This window comes from Cyprinus carpio, chromosome B18, assembly GCF_018340385.1.
Source record: "Cyprinus carpio isolate SPL01 chromosome B18, ASM1834038v1, whole genome shotgun sequence".
In the NCBI taxonomy this organism is placed as follows: Eukaryota; Metazoa; Chordata; class Actinopteri; order Cypriniformes; family Cyprinidae; genus Cyprinus; species Cyprinus carpio.
In genome coordinates, this window is record NC_056614.1 from 23515905 (window position 1) to 23537130 (window position 21226).

Below are 21226 nucleotides of genomic sequence, written 5' to 3' on the forward strand. Positions count from 1 at the left end.
ATTAATAATATTTAATAAATATTTGATGGATTCATGTGGCTATAAAATGTTAATATTTGCTCTTCATTTTTTTAAATGCTAATTCACAAGAAACTGGGATTGTCTCCTAAAAGTCCTTACAGGACAAAGGATGTGTTTGGATGTGTTGTGCAGCACTGCTGATCTGGATAAACCTGTATGACCTGCTACTGTTGCTGCAGGTTGTTTTGCATGCAGGTTTATTTGTCTTCAGTGTCGATGGCATTTCCAGCAGATGTGGCATGAGCTAAACATTTGAATGTGAGACTTGAAAGAAAACCCAGAGATGTGCTTGGAAGATATATCACTGACAAACAAACATATCTGCCTGGGGACTTTACCATCCCCAGTGACCATTGTGTTACCAGGTGACACACTGCAGGCAGACACGGGAAAATCTCAAGTTTTCAAAGCCAGTGACATAAAATTACCCTTGTTAGAAAAACTTTCATTAATGTAAAAATATAGGAGTTTGATTTAGGTTAATAGTACAACATTTTATTTAACCTAACCATTCTCACATTTACTGTGCTATTTTTATGTAGTAAAAGGGAGTTTTTACATATGTGAGGCAAACATTTGGTCATTTTGCATATTATCTGTATTTGTTTTAAGTTATTACTTTATTATAATTTATTACCCAACATCATGATAGTAAACACTGTATGTTAAAACTTTTAACATACACTGTTTACTATCATGACGTTGAGTAATAAAGTAAAAAAGCTGTCATTTAGCAGATGCTTTTATCAATAGAGACAGACTTATTACAGTGAAAATCCCCTTGGAGCAACCTGAGGTTAGATGTCCAGTCCACACACACACACACACACATACACACACACACACACACACACACACACACACAATTTGTTTTTCACTGTGGGGACTTTTGATTGTGGTTTCCAGATTATGCTAATGATAATCCTAACCCTCACAGAAACCTTTGTGCATTTTAGATTTATGTTATTATTCTTTCATTATTTAGTATGTGATTTAAGCCATTTCTTTATGGGGACTGCTGGCTGATTGTTACAATGTAGGTGGTTTCAGGTTTTACTGGCTATTTGGTTTGATTTGGTTAATGTTGACAAAACACGACTCAAACAAACTCCCTCAAAATGATCATTCAAATGTTTTACTCAACAAAACTAGTCTATCATGGATTAAACTGTATCCTATATACAACTGTATCCTTTTATTCCTCCTAGAAAGGAAAATTGCTGAGTCAAGAATAATCTAGACTAGATGTCATTCAGGTGGAGGTGTTGCACAGCACCAGCAGATGGCGGTGTGAACATGAATTTACAGGTTCCATGAAAATGCTCTTTATTAAAAAAAGCTTGCATTGTGTTGTGTAGCAATGCATTATTTGCGTTTTCACTTGTATATACATACACATATATATCACACATGCTTGGCATGTTCACACTTGTATAGAACCATCAAGGCAAAGCCCTTGTTAAGTACAACTTGGCTAATACATCTTCTGATTTAGCAGTTTTTTCAGCGTTAGTCTTTTCCTTCTCAATCTAATGCCAGCTGTTTGCATGATTATGGTAAGTTGGTGAAGGTTTCACAGACAAGCTTAACAAAACAAGTTGGCCTAATGCAGTGGTGCTCAAACTTTTTGAGTCCAAGGCTCCCCCTACTGTCAAACACAGTTTTACTGAAATTGTACTGACAAAGCTGCTCAATTTCAAACTTCATGTACAGAAACTGGGAGTGATAATATATTACAACAAACAATCATTATAAATCATTAAATTAGAGAAATTTCAGTAATGCTCTTCAGGGTTGTGGCATTGTGAGAGGTAGGGTATCACCAAAGTGTGGGATGCTTCACAAATTCAGTCCAGGCTGAGGTCAAGCTACAAGTTTCCTTCTTTTTAATCATCAACTCCAAAAGCCAAAAATTAGAACAGAGGAAAAACTCATTCAGCTTCTCTCCACACCCACACAAGAAGAATCAAAGTCCGTTTTGTTCCCAGTTCATTACCAGCTTTTTCCCTTCACTCCCAACAGCGTCTCCCCCGCTGAGGAACTTGGTAACTGTAGTTCGGGACCAGGTGGCCATCTTGGTTTGTAGTCCCCATGCTGCAGTCAGCTAGATGCCACAGGGCTTACACTATTTTTCCCAGTCATTTGTGATTACAGGAATGTTTTTGAAATTATTTTTACTCACTATTTGCTATTTTAAATTTGATTTAAATGATAAAAAGGTTAATTTATTATAATAAAGTCAAGTACTTAATTTTTTTTTTCAATTAGTTCCATTACTTTTCCAGGTCACACTTGTAAAATTATCTTATTTTTCCAGGTGCCTAAAACCATGAGCACCATGGTTCTTAAATAAATGACATTTAACAAAACAAGAAAAGGGAAGAAATTGAAGAAAAAAAAAAGATTATTGGAGGTTTTACAAGAAAATACTATATCAGTCATTCTACTTCTGAATTATTTTTATAATTGTAATTTGTGAAATTTGCTAGCAATTTCTGAGTGAAAACGGTTTCTATCGTTTCTGTATTTCAGCTGACTGCAGTAGTACTGCTTCATCAAATGCATCTATTTCCTTTTATGGATCCCATTGGCTTATAATTTATCTTTGGAGAGAGAGACATTTTGTATTACTTTCACACCGTACTACATGCTACAAATCAGACACTACAGCAGGAGGATTCTGAATTTGTTTTATTGTTCTAGTCAACATCAGAGGCGCATCAAGGACACGGGAACAGAATCTATCTGTATGTCTCGCTTTAACCCACACTACAGTACTACTGTCCTGCTTGAGCTCGGTCACACAGAGCCTCTTCTGCCCTGACAATTCACCATCTGATTACAGTGTGCAAGTGCGATTATGGAGAAATCATGGGGAACCTTGTCCACAAAAAGATGAAAAGACAAGGGACAAAACCGCAAAACAAAAAGACAGACTGCAGGTCTAAGTTCAAGTTCTCGCTTTGTATTATAAACAACATCTCAGCCCTATATTGAACGACCGCACCAAAAAGGCTGCACACAGAAAACATGTGAAGCAGAAACTAGACGATTCTTCTCAGGAAAAGTGCTTGGTTTCTCCTCTAAAATGCTTGTAAGACTTCAGCAGAGATTCACTATGGAAATGCTTCCAGTTGTGATACATTAAACAGAGAATTTAACAGTGAAAAGATGTTCTTAATAAAGGAAATAAACAAATCAAATGTTTACAAATCAAAACAGTCTTTTTGCCCTGGCAATCATTTCCATGCACTTTACATAAAGTTTAGTGACAGGACAGAAAAGCGCTTTATTGTACAGCAGTGCGACTCAAGAGTTTCTAAAGATCAGAGGCGGTTTTGCGGCTGACGTGAGCGGCTGTAGTACAGGCTACAGACTGAGAACAAGTCTGCTTTATTTCCACCATCTCTCAGAGAGAACGCGGCCAGGCCGACTAGCTGCCTTACAGTATCGCACACACAAACATTCGTACACTTGTGCAATCATATGCGAGTGCACACCTGGCCACAAGGGTCTGGCCACAGTACAAAAGCAAACCACTTGCTACATTAGATTAGAAACCAAAGCAAGTAGCGTCCTCAATCGCACAGACACAGTCACTTCAGAGGGACAGATATTAAAGAAGGTACAAAAAAAAAAAAACTCTTAAAAAAACAAAACAAAACATAACACAAAAGACAGTAAATAATAGCACGCTATTATGCTGCAGTTTGTTCCTGGGCTCCGTTTTCATCTATTTCCATTGCACTACCGTTCTGTTTCTTTTCCTGCTCCTTTTCTTGCTCCGCCTCCTTCTAGAAAATAAAAACAACAACAATAGATCGAAGACAACAAATATCTAGCGGGTAAATCTTTTGTGCAGTGACTAAGAGCTAGTAACCGTAGACACTTACTTTGGCGTCTCTATCTGCAAACTTCTGGAACATGTTGGCGTAGAGGCGTTTGTCCTTCTCGTGTTGCTCTTTGATATGTTTCTGGCAGAGTGCGATCTGGCTCTTTGCAGCTTTATTGGCTGGATACAATTGAGTGACGTGCTGGAAGTCTGCTCTCGCCCTGTCAAACTCCTTCATGACAACCAGTGCCTCTCCTCGCCTAAACAAAGCCTTCTCGTTATCTGCGTCCAACTCCAGTGCCTTTGCACAAAAAATACAGAAAACAAAAAGAAACCAGGAGAAATAAGTACATTCTTGCAGAATGCAATGAAGGTCTCTTTTTAATATTACCAGCAAATTAGGATTCAAGAGTGAATATCAATGAAGAGAAACTCTAACTGCATTATTTGTTGCTTTTGATAATGATGAAGAAATATACACAAACATGACAAAAATGGAAACTGAAATTAGAAATGTAATTAAACCACAATATATAATTAATTTAAAAAAAGAACTTAATTTAAAAAAAAAAAAAAAAAAAAAGCCAAATAGAAATCTTAAAACATACTTTTGCAGCTCTTCGGTATGACTGTGTAAGCATGTCCATGCATAAGCATCAAAAATGTTGTTCATTTCCTACCTTGTCACAGTTCTCAAGGGCAGGGCCTGGTTCCTGCAGCTTTAGGTAGCACATAGCTAGGTTGAGATGAGCAGCCAATCGCAACGCTTTGGCTTTCTCTTCATCCTCCGGCTGCATGCTGGACTCGTGCTCCAACCAGGACACAATGCGTTTGTACTGCATAGCTGCCTGCTTGTATTTCCCCTCCTGTGCACACAAAACACACTCTGATTCTTAAAACAGTGTACTATTAGATTAAAATGGCATGTATGAATACACATCAGTGTGCATGACATTTCCGCTACCTTAAAATACTGAGTTCCTTTCTCTTTGACGATGGCACTCTGTTCGAGTTTCTCAGTCGTGTTCATCTCCCAGGATTCTTTGGCCTGCGTGAGAGAACACAGCATCTTGGTCTCATATCCGCTCATGACAATGACTGTGTACGGACATTACATTACCTAAATGACCACTTACAGACAGATTTAAAATTAATCTTAAAGCATGATTCATTTTTTAAATAAGTTAGAAAACACATTATCGTGTTATATTACATACAGAAGTTCCCTTAAATATAAACCTCAATAACATAATATCCCATATACTGGTGTTTTCCTGAGTAATGCAGGAGTGAATTCTGCTGTGCACTGCTTTTATTTTAGAAGGAAACACTGACCTTCTCAAATGTTTTCAGTTTGATTTTATACTGCAACGTAGCATCAGGTGGAATGTTGAATTTGTCGCTGCCAGCAGTTCCAAAGCCATACCTGAGATTGATGCACACACATCAATAACTGAACATCAACAGACCCTGAGTGCAGGTGTAGGAAACGTGCGTTTACTTTGGTTTGATGGTGAAGAGCGCCTCTTCCCCCTGCTCCATAGCCTGCAGGGCTTTCTCCACGCCTGGAGGCAGACCCAAACTCCCTCCATCTCCCAACTCAAACTTCAGCTCACGCTCATCGAAAACACGCTCCTCGTGACGGCCCTCCAACCATACTAACAGAAACAGAAAAATTAATTACTGGAGAAAGCAAATTTTGGGTCATCTAAATTAGATTACATTTGCTTTACTCATTCAGTCGACCCTTGCAGACTGACAGATGAATTGCTCTTCATTTATTGATTGTTGTAGGAATAAGAAGAGTGTTTTACCTTCCACAGATGCACTCTCATTAGGCAACCCTCAACCCTACCCATAATCATGATAATAATAACAACACCACCATCATCTGTGATGTCCACCCCATCAACACAAAATCTCAAAACAACTCCACCTGTCAGACAAACAAATGGGCACGTCAATACACAAACACCTGATGATTTTGTAGTTACACAATCCAATATTCTGAATATCCTGTTTGCATGCATCTGGACCTCACCTGGAACACAAGTGTAGCGTTGGGTGGGATTTTGGGCGGGCTGCCAGCAGCTCCATAGGCATACTCAGGTTTGCAAATCAATTGGCAGATCTCGCCAATCTTCATCGTGGCCACACCGATGTCCCATGCTTTGATCACCTGACCTGTGAGAAAGAGAAAATAATGGTTTAAAATGGTGGACTTGCATGCTAGACAATTTATATCTATTCTGAATTTTCTAACTGCATCATGCCCTCCAATTCCCACAATGCGCATGGTTAAGTTCAAGATGGTATAAAGTTGGCATGAAATAGGAATTAACCGTATTTCCTAAATGTATACTGTGAACAATTATTCTGTGACCTCATAATTTTTAATCAATATGCCAATGTTCTAGTGAAATGACTGACTTCTCCAATCATTTGGTGCCCTTCCTTACAATCAGCTGCAAGCTCATATTCAGATCTGCCTCCAACCAATCAACAACCGATGCAAGAACCAAATCCATGTCAAACCCATCTTTTTAGATTTTTTTTGTTTGAGTTGAATGTATCTAACACAATAAGAAAGTCGTATTTTGTAAGCCAAAGCCCATAAACGAGTTAGCATTTTAGAATATCCGGTTCCATCATCCCGAAATCAATGGGTTTTCTGAATGGATTTTTGGTTAAATACTTGAAATACAGTCTGTGGTTAACACAGATGTTTTGACGTTTTATTCTATGGCATAAAATTCACCAGTAATACCCCCTTGTGATTTTTATAAAGCTTTCACTTGTCTTAAAATTGGACTACATAGGTTGTTGGGGACGGCCTCATCATTTTTATAATTGTGCTTTTGCAAACTATTCTAGCTCAGACTGTGATGTAGTTTGTATTAGAATGTACAGTACAGGTCAAAAGTTTGGAAACATTACTATTTTTAATGTTTTTGAAAGAAGTTTCTTCTGCTCATCAAGCCTGCATTTATTTGATCAAAAATACAGAAAAAAAACAGTAATATTGTGAAATATTATTACAACTTAAAATAATAGTTTTCTATTTGAATATACTTTAAAAAAAATAATTAATTCCTGTGATGCAAAGCTGAATTTTTCAGCATCATTACTCCAGTCTTCAGTGTCACATGTAACATCCAGCCTATCACATGATCATTTAGAAATCATTCTAATATTCTGATTTATTATGAGTGTTGGGAAACAGTTCTGCTGTCTAAATATCTTTGATAAATAAAAGGTTAAAAAGAACTGCATTTATTCAAAAAAAAAAAAAAAATTCTATATAATATATATTCTTCTAATAATATATTTCTTTTACTATCACTTTTTATCAATTTAACACATCCTTGCTGAATAAAAGTATGATTTTATAAAAAAAAAAGAAAGAAAATAAAATTACTGACCCCAAATTACTGACCAGTAGTGTATATTGTTATTACAAAATATTTATGTTTTAAAAACATAGCTTCTTTTTTTACTTTTTATTCATCAAAGTATCCTAAAAAAGTATCACATGTTCTGAAAAAATATTAAGCAGCAGAACTGTTACCAACTTTGATAATGAATCATCATATTAGAATGATTTCTAAAGGATCATGAGATAATGATCCTAAAAATTCAGTTTTGCATCACAGAAATAAATGATAATTTAAAGTATAATAAATTTAAAAAACAATTATTTTAAATTGTAATAATATATCACAATATTAAATTTTTTTTTTTCTGTATTTTTGATCAAATAAATGCAGGCTTGATGAGCAGAAGAAACTTCTTTCAAAAACATTAAAAATAGTAATGTTTCCAAACTTTTGACCTGTACTGTATTTCTGTGTCAGTGTGTATTTATAGCCTATGTTTAGCTTTTTACTTCTGCCGAATGTATTTATGGTTTAAAAGTTTCCACAGTAATCCAAAAGCCAATGCAAAAATTGGGTTTCCATTAAGGGAAGCAGGGTGATGATAACTTCCAGGTTAGCCTACAAAATTACGTCATCATTAAATATGATCTGTCACTACTTGGCACTAAGTCGCTACTTTAACTCATCATAACAGGTGTTATTTCCACATAAATCACAGTGTCAACAACCTGTTTGAATGTCAGAGAGAGGGTAGATAAACATTCAGTCTACTTCACTCTCACCAAACCCACCTTTGCCCAGCTCAAAGGAGAATTTCTCTCCTCGATCACGGCTGGAGTCGAACTGTGTGCCATCAAGCAGCGTCCCAACATAGTGTACGAATACTTTATCACCGGTCATCGGCAACTCAGTGCCTGTACCCTCCTTCTTGACCATCTGTAGAAGAGAGAAAGTGATTAATCATCAATCTGTAGGTCGCGCTGCATTACACCTGTGATCTGTCAATCTTCAATGACCGCAGACAGATAAAGGTTCATGCCTAATGCTTACGGTTATGATATATTACTTTAAAACAAAATATATTTAAACTATGTTTGTATATAGTAATTAACTGTGAAATTGCATAGGTGTGCCTTATTACACATTATAATTACAGCTCACTCAGATTAATATTTCTCAAATGCATTACATTGCAAGTCTTCAGTTATCACAAACAAGTAATTCCTGTCTGAATCACTTTCTATCTGAAAACACCAACCTGAAAGAAGTTCCCAGAATCTAAATGATGACTCTGCATGTGCATACTCCATAAACTCCCACTCATTTCCTTATATAATTGTGTCACTTGTATATACACATACAAAAAGGCTGAGATTTTAATGTTGACTTGACATTACACGTGGTTAATCTGTATAAATAAAAATAAAACATTGCAACACACTTAAAAGTAAAGTTCACTTGAAAAATAAGATTTCTGTCATCATTTATTCGCCCTCGTGTTGTTCCAAATATTAAAGATTTTATTTGTTTTGTCTCTGGAACACAAAAAGACAATGACAATATCAGTCACCATTCGCTTTCGTTGAACAAGATGAAAGGCAATGAAAGTGAATGGTGACTGGAGCTAAGAACAGCAAATGTTTTGCCTACCATCTCATTCTCTGTTGCACATAAAAAACCAAAGTCAAATAAGTTTGGGTTGACATTCGAATAACGTTAAGTACTTAAATTATGATAAAAAGGTCAGTTTGGTGGGTGAACTGTCCCTTTAAGCTCGACAAGCTTGCTAGGAAGATCTAGCAATGCTGCAAAATTAGCAACAGGCTGTGTTTGAAACCAGTTAGCAATGTTTAAACAAATGAAATGCATTTAATCACATTTTAGCGCATACAGCTGCATTAAAGTGAGCCAACGGAGATAAATATAATCTCTAACATGCATTCAGCCAGTCACACCTCCCCTCAAGGAGTCAATGCGGCTCATTACACTGCAGTATTTACCTTTAAAACACCTCCATCTTTCTTCGGGGTGATGTCTTCACCCTCGACGGGGATGCTACAGCCTTCATTCACCACCTCTTCTGCAGTCATCTTTGATTTAATATGAATATTTCCTTAGAAACAGCCCAGAAGAATAGATCCTCTCTCCTCACAGTGTCTCTCTGATGTGTTTCCTCCACAGAAATCACTGGAGACTCGACGTCTGGAGGGCTAAGTGGGATTTATATCGCTATTAGCAATGGATTTTGTGATCCACAGCTTAAATTTTACGGTTCGTGCTTGTTAAATGTAGTTTTTGAGTCCGCAGACGAGCTGTGCGAGGCGTTGATATAACGTTCGCTGCAAACTCACCCTCAAAAACAAGCCCAATATATCTTAAAAATAAGAGCATAGTTGCCAACTCTCGTGAGACAAATAAACAACCACAGCTTCAAAAACAAGCCCAATATTTTTTGATAATTAATTATCATCAATATTATTTATTATCAATTATTTATTTCCAATAGCTGAGCCTGCAACATATTTAAAACTGAAATTACCCTTTATCTGAAAAGCAAAAACATAAGATATTTTACAAATATCAGCAAACTGCAACAAAGCAGGAACAAAACTCATCTCCAGTTACCTGCGAGCAGAGTAGGATTGAAGAGATGGAAAAGGCCAAATATAAAATATAAAAAAACAAATATACTCTTAGTATAAGTAGGCTATAGGCCTACTATATACTATAGACCTACTTGTTTTTTATTACAGTGATAACAAAACATTGATATAAAACATTGTAAAAAAAAAATAGTCTGCCTTATAAAGGAAAAAAAGTCATCCCACTCCTCTACATCTACTACTATCATTGCTTGGATTACAGCGTCACGCACATTCTTTTTGAATGTGATTTTTCTCCAAATCCTCATTGAAGAAAAATCACATTAAAAAAAAGGCGTCTGAGAAGGGGGCAGAATATTTGGCATTTGGCAAATTATGCTACAGCGCTTATATTTTTGCACTGATTGGCTATTAACTGTGGGCAGACAGAGTGTCAATCAATGCATTGGCGAATACAGTGAATATAAATGAAAAGAAACGAAGTTGCTTGTCAGGTTTTCCTAACAAGCAACCATATTTTATAAAATAAGCCCAAAAAACCCGCAACCCGGGATTTTTTCACGCAACTTTACAAAAAAAGAAGCCCAAAGTTGCGTATAATACGCAGACTTGGCAACTATGGAGACGAGATGGTAGCGTCTAGAACTGACTGCAGCCTGAGGCACCGTCACTAAACTCTTAACTACAGTCAGAAACGAAAAAATGGTTATACGTTTTTCTAGTCAGATTACAATTTTTTTATTTTTATTTATTCATGCCAAACAGTGTACATGAACTTATAACAAGTATAGAACAAAAACTAAAAATATATAAAATAAAACAAGACAAATATAATAAAAGCAGTAACAATAAAATAAAAACAAAAAGCTAGAGAAAAGAACAATTTATATAAGGTTATATAAATATACACTGAAAGTTATTTTTGACTTTATTATTTTTGGCCATCCAAATCAAAGCATAAGAATTATAATATATACCAGACAAACTGACATTAAAGGATTCTTATTTAACAGTGTTTAAAGAAAGCATGTATATGTAGCCTATCTACTATACCGCATAATGGTATTTATAACTATACAGTTTCCCACTATAATAAAAAAGAATAATACTCTATGTTAAAAATACTCATTTGTATTTATACGGTACACTTTCAAAAATATATATAAATACAAATTTTATTTTAAAAAAAATTACAAAAGTACATAACACAGTTATTAAAAATGAAATAAAAACTGAAAGATAAAAATAAAAGCTAATTAAAAATATGAATAAATACCATAATAGTATATAAGTGATACTAAATTAACAGTGAGATCATAACATACAATAGTATAAATACGATAAAATTTCAAACAAACAGACGACTTCAAAGAAAACATAACTCATGTTTAAATAAAAGAATGATAAGTAAGGAATAATTGACGACGGGCCGTTGTATTATTAGAAAAATAATGCACACCAGAGGTCTGCATTATTTTTCTAATAATTCAACGGACCGGAGTCAATTATTCTGCTTATACTACGGTTACCACACCTCAGGACATTGATCCGATGATTTATTTAAAGGGATTCGTCCGTTTTTTGTACTTAAATCGCTATTGTGAGTAGGACTATTTCTTCGCATCTCATCCAATGCCTCTTTTGCTAATACCAAAACGTCATTTTAAAGCTGGTAACGGAGGCTTGAGCCATTAATAGCATTCTAATGCAGTTATTAATGAAGCTATTAGAGCGACAGAGACACACAGAGAGAAAGAAAGAGAGAGAGAGAGAGAGAGAGAGAGAAAGATTGTGTGAATTAGACTAACATACCTCTGTGCGTCTCTAAACAGACTGTTATTACATCGCTAGTGAGAAATGTCATGTGTAGCCTTTAGTTTGCTACACTGTATAGGCTAACTGATAAAATCGTCAGGGCAGCGCTGACAACGCCTTTTTGTGCAAACTGCGTGACCGTTATTATAGTTTTACTATGCGAAGTGATATGGAATTGTAATGAGGTCAAGACAGAGAGCTGCCTGGAACTACGTTCGCCGTGCATTTCCCAGAAAATAATTGCACACCTCAGAACGTTCGTCAGCCAATCAGATTCAAGCATTAAACGGCCCCGTGGTATAACTAGTGATAATCAATGAAAGACGTTCTAGAAAGTTTCTTATTTCGGTTTTTATGAGAGAGTACAATTTGACGCTGGTCCCTATGCGATAAGAAGTTTTCCCTCGTTTTCATTGGCTGAGGCAGAAGACTGGCGCGGTTGTTCGAGGAAGCTTACACTGTCAGATCAATTTTTTCTTTTATATGAAATAACAGGTGATATTTCTTTGATGCCCTCTGTTATCCCAATATAAATACACGGGAAAAGTGACAGATTTAGATATGAACTTGAGTCATGTTCCATTGACTCCGTGAGGAGTTTATTGTCAGTTTGACTCGGCCAAATGCAGTGTATGTGGTGTGTATGCAGGAATCTGACCTGATCCTGATTATATGACATGGAGAGCAAGAGCAGTCAGTTTCCTTTCCCTTTCCAGCCCTAACACATCCAGGAGAGAAGAAAGCAGAGAAAGACATTGTGAACAAGGTAAAGGTACAGTAGAGAATTATTATGTGCCTCTTACAGTTCTTTACTTACATTATTACTGTTTCTAAGCCGGGGTTTTCTACCTGGGTCCTAGCAGGTGAAAACCTTTAGATAAAAGCAGTGTAAAAAATACAAATAAATAAAAGGAATTTTTATATTAAAATGAAATAAAAATACATTTAAAATAATCAAATAAATTAATAAATAATACATCTAACATTTTTCACTTGCTATAGTAAGTGAAAAATGTAATATTGGAATGTAAAAAAAAACTAAATATTTTCTAAATAACACATACACACACACACACACACACACACACACATATATATATATATACCTAGCTGCCTGTTTAATTGCAGAATGGGGGTTCCTCACATTACAAATGAAAAATTACAAATAAATAATAGTAAAATAATACAAAATAAAAAATGATTAAAATATTCAGATAAATAAATAATACATCTAACAGTACAGTACTATGGTGAGTAGAAAATTGTAGTTATGTAATGTTAAAAAATAAATATATTCTAAATATTATTTTCAAATAATATTTTATTTCATTATTTATGAATAAGGTCTTTATATATTAAAATATCTAGCTGCCTTTTAAATTTTAGGATAGTGGTCCCTTGCTTTACAAATACAAAAATGACAAATAAATAAATAAATTATTAAAAAAAATGTAAATTTAAATAAAACATGTATTTGGTTAAAAATATTGTATTAATATAAATACAAAATTTGATTAAATAATCAAATAAACAAATATTACATCTAACAATATAGTTTAATAGTGAGTAGAAGATGAAATAAAAAAAAAAAAAAAATCTAAAAACAACCAAACAATTAAAAAATTTAGAAATTATAGTATTAAAATATTAAAATATCTAGCTGTTTTTTTAATTTACGATGGGGGTCCTTCGCACAATAATTATCATATATGAGGGTCTGTGGCAACTCCCGTCTAAGAAGTTTTAAAAAATATCATGCATGTCCTGAATTTCATTCAGGATGAAGACCTGAAACGGAAGAAGCGAGAGGAGAGACTGGAGATGATCCGACACAATGCACTGCTCAGTAATGCCATGATGAGAAAAGTGAGTGCATGAATAGTGGGATCAGTGTTTTTTTAATCACCTTTTTTTGCTCTAAATAAACAAGGTTTTATGATTTAGTTCTTAATTCTTTACAAATCATAAATAATTTGAGTATGGATCTGCCATTTCAGTTGTTAATGGATATTACATTTACCCAATAAAAGTATCAGGTTGGTTGTTGTACCTTTAACAGGCCAGTGAAGTGTATACACACACTCTCGCTCATATACAACCCTGTGCATTCAGTCTTTCTCTCTCTTTCTCAGGTGGTGGTGTTGCCTTATCAGTCGCTGCTCCATGCTTCCACCCGCAAAGCGTCCGGGATCAAACTAAAGGATCAGATTGTGATTATAGATGAGGCTCATAATCTGACTGACAGCATCTCAGCTGTACACAGTGCAGAAATCAGCGGAGCGCAGGTACACGGACACACATACCCACTGATCAGATCTAGTGTAGTCAGACTGCTGGTTAACTGATGTGTTTCTCATTTTTCAGCTCTGCGGGGCTCATTAACAGCTTCCTCAGTACTGTGAGCGCTACAGGTAAATATACAACACACTTCAAACACTCTGTACATCTAATTTAGGGTAATGTTTATTATTCGCCCACCCTCATGTTGTTCCAAACCCATATGAGACTTTTTTTCTTCCGTGGAACACAAAAAGATCACATAATGAAAATGAATCAATCTGATGCTGTCAAAAAGTCTCTTGTGCTACCAAAGCTGCATTCATTTGTTTTAAAACTGCAGTAAAAACAGTAATATTGTGAAATATTATTACAATTTAAGAGAATTATTTTCTGTTGTAATATATTTTAAAATGTTACAGTATTTATTCCTGTGATCAAAGCTGAATTTTCAGCATCATTACTCCAGTCTTCAGTCACATGATCCTTCAGAAATCATTCCAATATGCTGATTTGCTGCTTAAGAAATATAACCTTTCCTTTATTAATGTGAAAAGGAAAAAAGCATAATGAAATTTATGTCTGGTAGCTACTAAAGTAATATTTTAGACATCAGGTCACACTATCATTGTGATTTACAAACAGATCCTCTCTGTGCTGGAGCGCACACTCGGAGGTCAGCTGTGTGGCAGATTGTTTTGTTTGTGCATTTTATCTTGTTCCATCTCATTTTATCTAGCTGATTTGTTGCTGTGGTTTCCTGTTAACAGGTAAAGTGGGTCAGAATCCAAACACTTAGTCCTGCCAACCAGGTAAACAAACACAACCGGCACGCAGAGTACAAGAAACTTTTCACTCCTAAATATTTTCGTCCTTCATTAAGTGTTCAGATTTTGAATTCCTTTACACAACAGGAAGCGAGCTGCTGACCACCAATGACTTCCTGTTTAAGGCTCAAAGTATTACACTCACTCAGTATTATTTATGTACTATTGTATCTACTAATATTTATTTATCATTTATTAATATTTTTAATTAGTGTTTATTTTTACATTATATTTTTATTTTTCAGTTTTATTTATTTTATTTATTTTTTAAATGTTTTAATTATTTTTATTTCTTTTTTTAGTCATTTTAATAATCCATCTTAAACATATTTTGTTTCAGTGTCAATGCAACATTTCTCATTCTCATTTGGGTTTAAGTTTTCCATCAAATATTTCAATTTGATTTTATTTCAGCTTTAATTCAATTAACAAAATTAACAATAACAACACTACTACACCAACTTCATTGCTTATTATAAACTATATATATATATATATGTGTGTGTGTGTGTGTGTGTGTTTTTATTTTAGTACTATTATATTATGAATATTCTGAATTAGCTCTTTTTTATTTTTAAGTTTAACTTTAAAGTTTAAATACATTTTTATTTTTTTATTTTAAATTAAATTTTAGTTTTAGTCATTATAGTAACTGAACTTGAACATTTTATTTCAGATAGCTGCCAATGCAGCATTCTCATTTAGGATTTATATATATATGTATCAATGTTACTGTATATTTATATATTTATAAAATGACATTGGTACATCCTTAATGTGGTTTAATCTATCTTTTGAAGGTTCAGAAATATTTCGAGAAGAGCATGATCAGCCAAAAAGTGAGTACGAGAACACATTTATCACATATTTAAAAAAATTAACACAAACACACACAGATGATCCATGTATTGTGTAGCCGTTTGGATTTGTGGAGAAATACGAAGGCAGTGGTGTAAACACACACTCGGGGTCTAAGAACACAGAGAACCGTCTCATAGAAGGACTGGGACGCTTCCTGCAGATGCTTCAGAACAGACCTACAGGTACAGTCCGGTCTCAGTCAACATGTACTTCCTCATACACCCTGGTTTTACACAGAGCAGCAGTCAGTGTGGATCTGATGTTCTAGATGTTTCAGAGCAGCAGATGGCAGTAGAAGACAAACCAATCATGTCTTCCCCAATGATGCTGGATGAAAGGTTCCTGTTAGCCCTCACTAAAGCCAACATAGACGGAGGAGTCGTGATACAAAGGCAGGGCAAGTGAAAATTTGATCACATGCACATGGATACACATATGAAATTCTCCTTTCTTCTCCAGCATGTCTTTCTCAGAGCAGTCTGAAGTTTCTCTCGCTGAATGCCGCAGTTCATTTTGCACAGATCATCCAGGAGTGCAGGGCCGTGATCATCGCTGGGGGAACCATGCAGCCTGTCAGCACACACACACACACACACACACACACACACAAACTTCACAAGCACTGTTGGTGACACAGCTGTCTCAGTTACATAACTTTAAACAGACATATTAAAGACTCTCAGTGTGTAGAAAAGCATGCTGAAAGCAAGACTGATTTTGTGTTAATGTTTTGCAGATTGCTGATTTTAAAGAGCAGCTTCTATTTTCCGCCGGGGTCACAGAAGACCGTATTTTAGACTTCTCATGTGGTGAGTTTATGGCATTGTGCATATTTCTTCTTGCTATATTTTGCAGTGTTGCTTATTATGATTTTAAAAAATCCATAATAACTTCATCACACCACATAACACCCCCTGAAAACCCTACCCATAGTCCTTAGCGCGGGCCCCTCAGGACAACAGTTGGAGTTCACTTTTCAAACTAGAGACACGCCACAGATGGTAGAACTTACATGAGCAAATTAAAACCACCACAGATGGTTCCAAGCAAACACAACAAAAATCTGCTCGTCTTAATTTATGGCCACAAAGTATCAGCAGTTGTGCATAAATATAAAGTAATGTTTTATTTTGACAAACTTAACTTTAAAACAAGAACAATATTTGTAAGTGGCATATGAAAGCGTTTTTCATTGGAATTCAGTTGATTTTTGTGAGCCCCTTGGCAGATATTTGTAATTGTAGATAATTTTGTATCATTATTTCACTTCTTATCTTGTCATTTTTGCATCTACCTTGATTTAAGAGTTTGTAGACATTTGACAAAAATACTGAGGAAGAACATCACTTTTGTGTGTGATCAGAAGGAGCAGTAAAAATGATTTCATATCCTTGTTAAGCTACTTATTTTGAGTAAAATTATTTAAAAAGTAACATATTGATGTATTGTATTCACTTTAATTTAATTTCTTACTTTCTCTTTATTTGGTCTTAAAAAAAGTTCTTAAAAAGCCTTAAAATTAGTGAAATTTGAAACCAGTTATCTGAAGTTGTAATAATATTTCACAAAATTACTGTTTTCACTGTATTTTTTCGTCAAATGAAGACTTGTGATGGGCATAAGAGACTTCTTTCAAAAAAAAAAAAAAAAAAAAGTATATAACACAAAAAAAAAAGTGTTTAGCACGATCTTTATACATATCTCAGATGGAGGAGACGGACCGTGTTCTCTCAAACCTGGGGGTGTGGTCTGTTTCTTCCCCTCCTACAAATATGAGAAGAGGATTCTGGGACGAATTCATAATATCAATAAATACTTTATTATAATAATAATACAAACATTGAAAAAATGGAACTTATTTCAATTAGTTGCAAAGGCAACTTTACCATTTTTTTCAGTTTAAGTATGAGAAGATTTTTTTTTTTGTTTTAAGTACTAAAATAAAAGTAATGAAAATAAAAGGAAAACTGAAAAAATAAATAAAACAAAAATACTACTACTAATATTACTGAATGCTATATTATATTAAAATAATGCTTGATGCATACTGCATTTTTTGTAAAAAATAGTATTTAGCGTATACTGCAAAGAGTATGTAATAAGTAATATGTAACAATATAAGTAACAATAATCATTGAATGTAACACATTTGTTTAGATGTATTGTTATGGTTGGAATGTCGTATCCCAACACGTCACCGGAGCTGCAGCTGAAGATGTCTTACCTGGACAAGAACATGGTGAGACTTGCTACAGGATGAAGCATTTGGGAAATATCTGCCACTTCTAACTCTCTCGCTTCTGTTTCAGCCTCATGAAGGTGGTAAAAGTCCTGGGAAGGCACTGATTGAGAATCTGCATGAAAGCTGTCAGTCAATCTATTGGTAGGCGGAGCCCTGTACTCCTGTAATTCAATGCTGTGTTTAACCAAAGGCCAACAAATGCAGATTGTAATACAAACAGACATTGTCTGATTTCAGAATAGCCTTTATTTATTATTTATTCCATGTAAGTCTAGTATGCAGTCTGCTCTCTAACAGTCTTTTCTCTCCTCACCTCACACAGGTCGTGCGATCCTTCATTGTGGTGATTATGCATGTATTGTTCTGTGTGATCAGGCACGCTGCAGAAACTTCCAGAATGGATTCGATCCAGCACGCACACACACACAACATTTGGTCCCAGCTTCGCCAGCATCAGGACGGTAAGTGTACTGTGCAGTATGTTGTATATACTGCCTACTTTTTTTTTTTTTTAATTTTGTACAGTAAACAGCATGCAACAAATTCAAACAGTAGTATAGACCCTTTTTCTGTTAGTAAACATTGTGACCTTTTTCTGTGGGCGGAGCTTAGGTGGAGGCAGAAAGATTCCCCTGACGCTCGCTAGCTATGAAGTTTGTTAGCTTGTTTTTTTTTTAACAGTGACTGGAGAAAATCTGATATTACCTGCATATGTAAACCCAATCACCACCCAAAACATCGACTATCATATATAAATAACAACTACAACTGACTGAGTGACACTGGCCGACCCATCACTCAAAGCATGGACGATCTGACAGGATTAATGTTACCTCACATCTACAGAGAAACCTAACGTCATTAGTAAAGACAAACTCACCTGTGTCTGTCTAGTCATGAAGATGTTTATATATTTCAATTTCAGCAGGCAACTATTTTTACAGCTACATGAACTGGGCCAAAATACAAAAAACAAAAGTTAAACATTCAATGTGATGGATATATTATTTGAAGATGTATGTCATGTAATTATCAGTTATTTTAAAGTATATACCTGTTGTAAATGATGTAAGTTTACAGTGACATTACCTTTACATTAGCCTACCTTACATACAGTACATTTAAATTAAGATGTGAATATATTCTAGAAATAAAAATTCCAGAAACTACTTGTGAACTCTCTGTATTTGATTATTTTTTCTTACCAAGTTCTTAAAAATTCCAGCCACAACCAATCACAACAATGTATATACAATTACAGGATATTAATATAAATCGTCAGTTTGTTTTACACATGTCAAATCTTTGCTGGTTTTAATTGGCCGTCTCTAGTTTTCTCTGTTTTGCCTCCAGCTAGCGATGTGACGTAATTTTGACGTCGGCCCTAAAAGGGTCCGTAGAGGTCAAATGTTTTTTTTTTAATGATGCATGTTTATACAGCAAGTGATTTATCTCAAATTTATATTTTGCAGTTTCAATCCAGTTTTTATGTCTTAATATTTGAGTAGACTAGCAAAATTTAAGTCAATAAGCTTCAAAATGGTACACTGTAGCTCATCCAGGAATTCCATGCATACTATGTACAGTATGCATCGGGATTTTTTTGCCATATTTAAATGGATTTTTGTATCATGTAAATGGTTTTCCATTAAAAGAAAAGCTCTATGGTTTAATATTTGAAATCAAAGACATAAAGATAAATACTAATACTGTAATTTTTATGTTTTTGAAAACATTTAATAATTTATTTTTGCAGAACAACAGAAAAATTACAATTCTAATTTTTCTGACTGTCTTTATTTATTTCTATATATATAGAAATATGGAAAAATCACATCCCTGATGCATACTGTGCATTTATTGATTTAATTTGTATAATTTATAACTGCTGATATTGTAATTTTATAATTTTAAAAGAAAAAATATTTTGAATAGTTATTGTAGTTATATTGTAAAGGGGAAAAAACGGTTTTCTTTCTTTTTCTGTCTTTAGCTGATCACTTGCTTGATGCATTCAGCTTAGCTTCTCAAATAGAAGATAGACTGTCATTGTGGCAGAGTGATAGACAGGAGCATGTGAGGGCTGGTGTGTGTCTCTCCAGCTGCGTGCTGTTTTAATGAGACAGACGTTCTCCAGCTGTGCTCTCTGTAAGCAGGTCTGTTCTAATGACAGGAAGTGAAGGATGACAGGATGAGGATGATTCGTTAGCCGTATGCTCCCTGTCTGATCCTTTATTTGATTTCTCAATTCTTCCCGGAGAAGCGACAGAGACCGCCGCTCTGAGGTCATCGACTCGACAGGGCCGAGCCGCGTGTGTAAAAATACTACGGTGTGTCCTGCATTATGGATGTTTGTTGGACTACTCTGGCCTTGTGAATTATTGAGGCGGAGTTCTGCCGCCTCTGTCCTCAGGTTCTGTGTTTCAGGTTCAGTTCTTATCTTTCATTTAATTAAAGCTGATTTTTTACAAGACTGGATTGGTTTGTGTTTGTAATCCAAAATGTGAAGCCAACAGACTCGCTCAGATGGGTTAAAACAATCACAGTAGATTAGAGTTTATTTTCTGTACTAAAGATACTAATGTAAAACAAAATTTCAAAAATACAACCTGCTTTTTACAATCTTTTTTTCCTTAAGGAACATCAGTTATTTCACCATCAACTTCATAAAGTCACATTATTTTGAATGTGCACGAGTAGTTAAAAATGTTCATCAAAAAGTGCAATTAATTATTAAAGTCAACATAAGACAAGCATAATGTGAGATTTATGAGTTAAAGTGGGTAACATTAATATTTACCAGTTGCTTGTGTGGACGAGGTGACATCAGATGAAAGGGAAAGACATTTAAAAAAAATGGAGGACGTTACTAAATTTTGATGAAAGATTACAAGGAAGCATTTTGAATTTTTTTTTATAAATCTTGCACAAATGATCTGAAACACAAATGAGGCATGCTGATAGGCTGAATTTAGAGTCAAGTTGACTTTTTCAATCCAATTGTTTATTAAATTGTCTTAACTTTTGCGAGTGTTAAATATTAATTCAAAATGATGTTAAAAATGGCAGCTGATATCACTTCCAGTTCATTCATCATTATGGAAATGGAAGGTACAGTCAAGCACACTGCATTATGGGATACCATGTGCCCTGCTTATATATATATATTAGGGCTGTCAAATGATTAATCACGATTAATCACATCCAAAATAAAAGTTTTGTTTACATAATATATGTATGTGTACAGGGTATATTTATTATGTATATATAAATACACACACATAAATTATGTATTTAGAAAATATTTACATGTATATACATTTATATATTTATATTCTTATATTTTATATTATATATAAATATATTTAATA

General features: G+C 34.7%; 2 protein-coding genes across 2 annotated transcripts; one reads left to right on the forward strand and one right to left on the reverse strand.

Moving 5' to 3' along the window:
- Nucleotides 1-2697: 2697 nt before the first annotated feature.
- LOC109097768 (FKBP prolyl isomerase 4) lies at nt 2698-9581 on the reverse strand. Its single transcript, XM_042744484.1, is given in 11 exon segments — nt 2698-3815; nt 3915-4154; nt 4534-4719; nt 4818-4901; nt 5189-5279; nt 5355-5511; nt 5668-5706; nt 5709-5773; nt 5890-6037; nt 8022-8166; nt 9231-9581. Coding segments are annotated over 11 exon segments (1341 nt in total). The 5' UTR covers nt 9321-9581; the 3' UTR covers nt 2698-3719.
- Nucleotides 9582-11902: 2321 nt separating this feature from the next.
- Nucleotides 11903-18576, forward strand: ddx11 (DEAD/H (Asp-Glu-Ala-Asp/His) box helicase 11). The gene is given in 14 exon segments (XM_042743619.1): nt 11903-12420; nt 13428-13514; nt 13781-13933; nt 14013-14059; nt 14696-14737; nt 14840-14884; nt 15553-15591; nt 15669-15795; nt 15882-16014; nt 17771-17852; nt 17923-17966; nt 17968-17996; nt 18178-18225; nt 18228-18576. Coding segments are annotated over 9 exon segments (669 nt in total). The 5' UTR covers nt 11903-12420; nt 13428-13514; nt 13781-13933; nt 14013-14059; nt 14696-14737; nt 14840-14860; the 3' UTR covers nt 18371-18576.
- Nucleotides 18577-21226: the final 2650 nt, after the last annotated feature.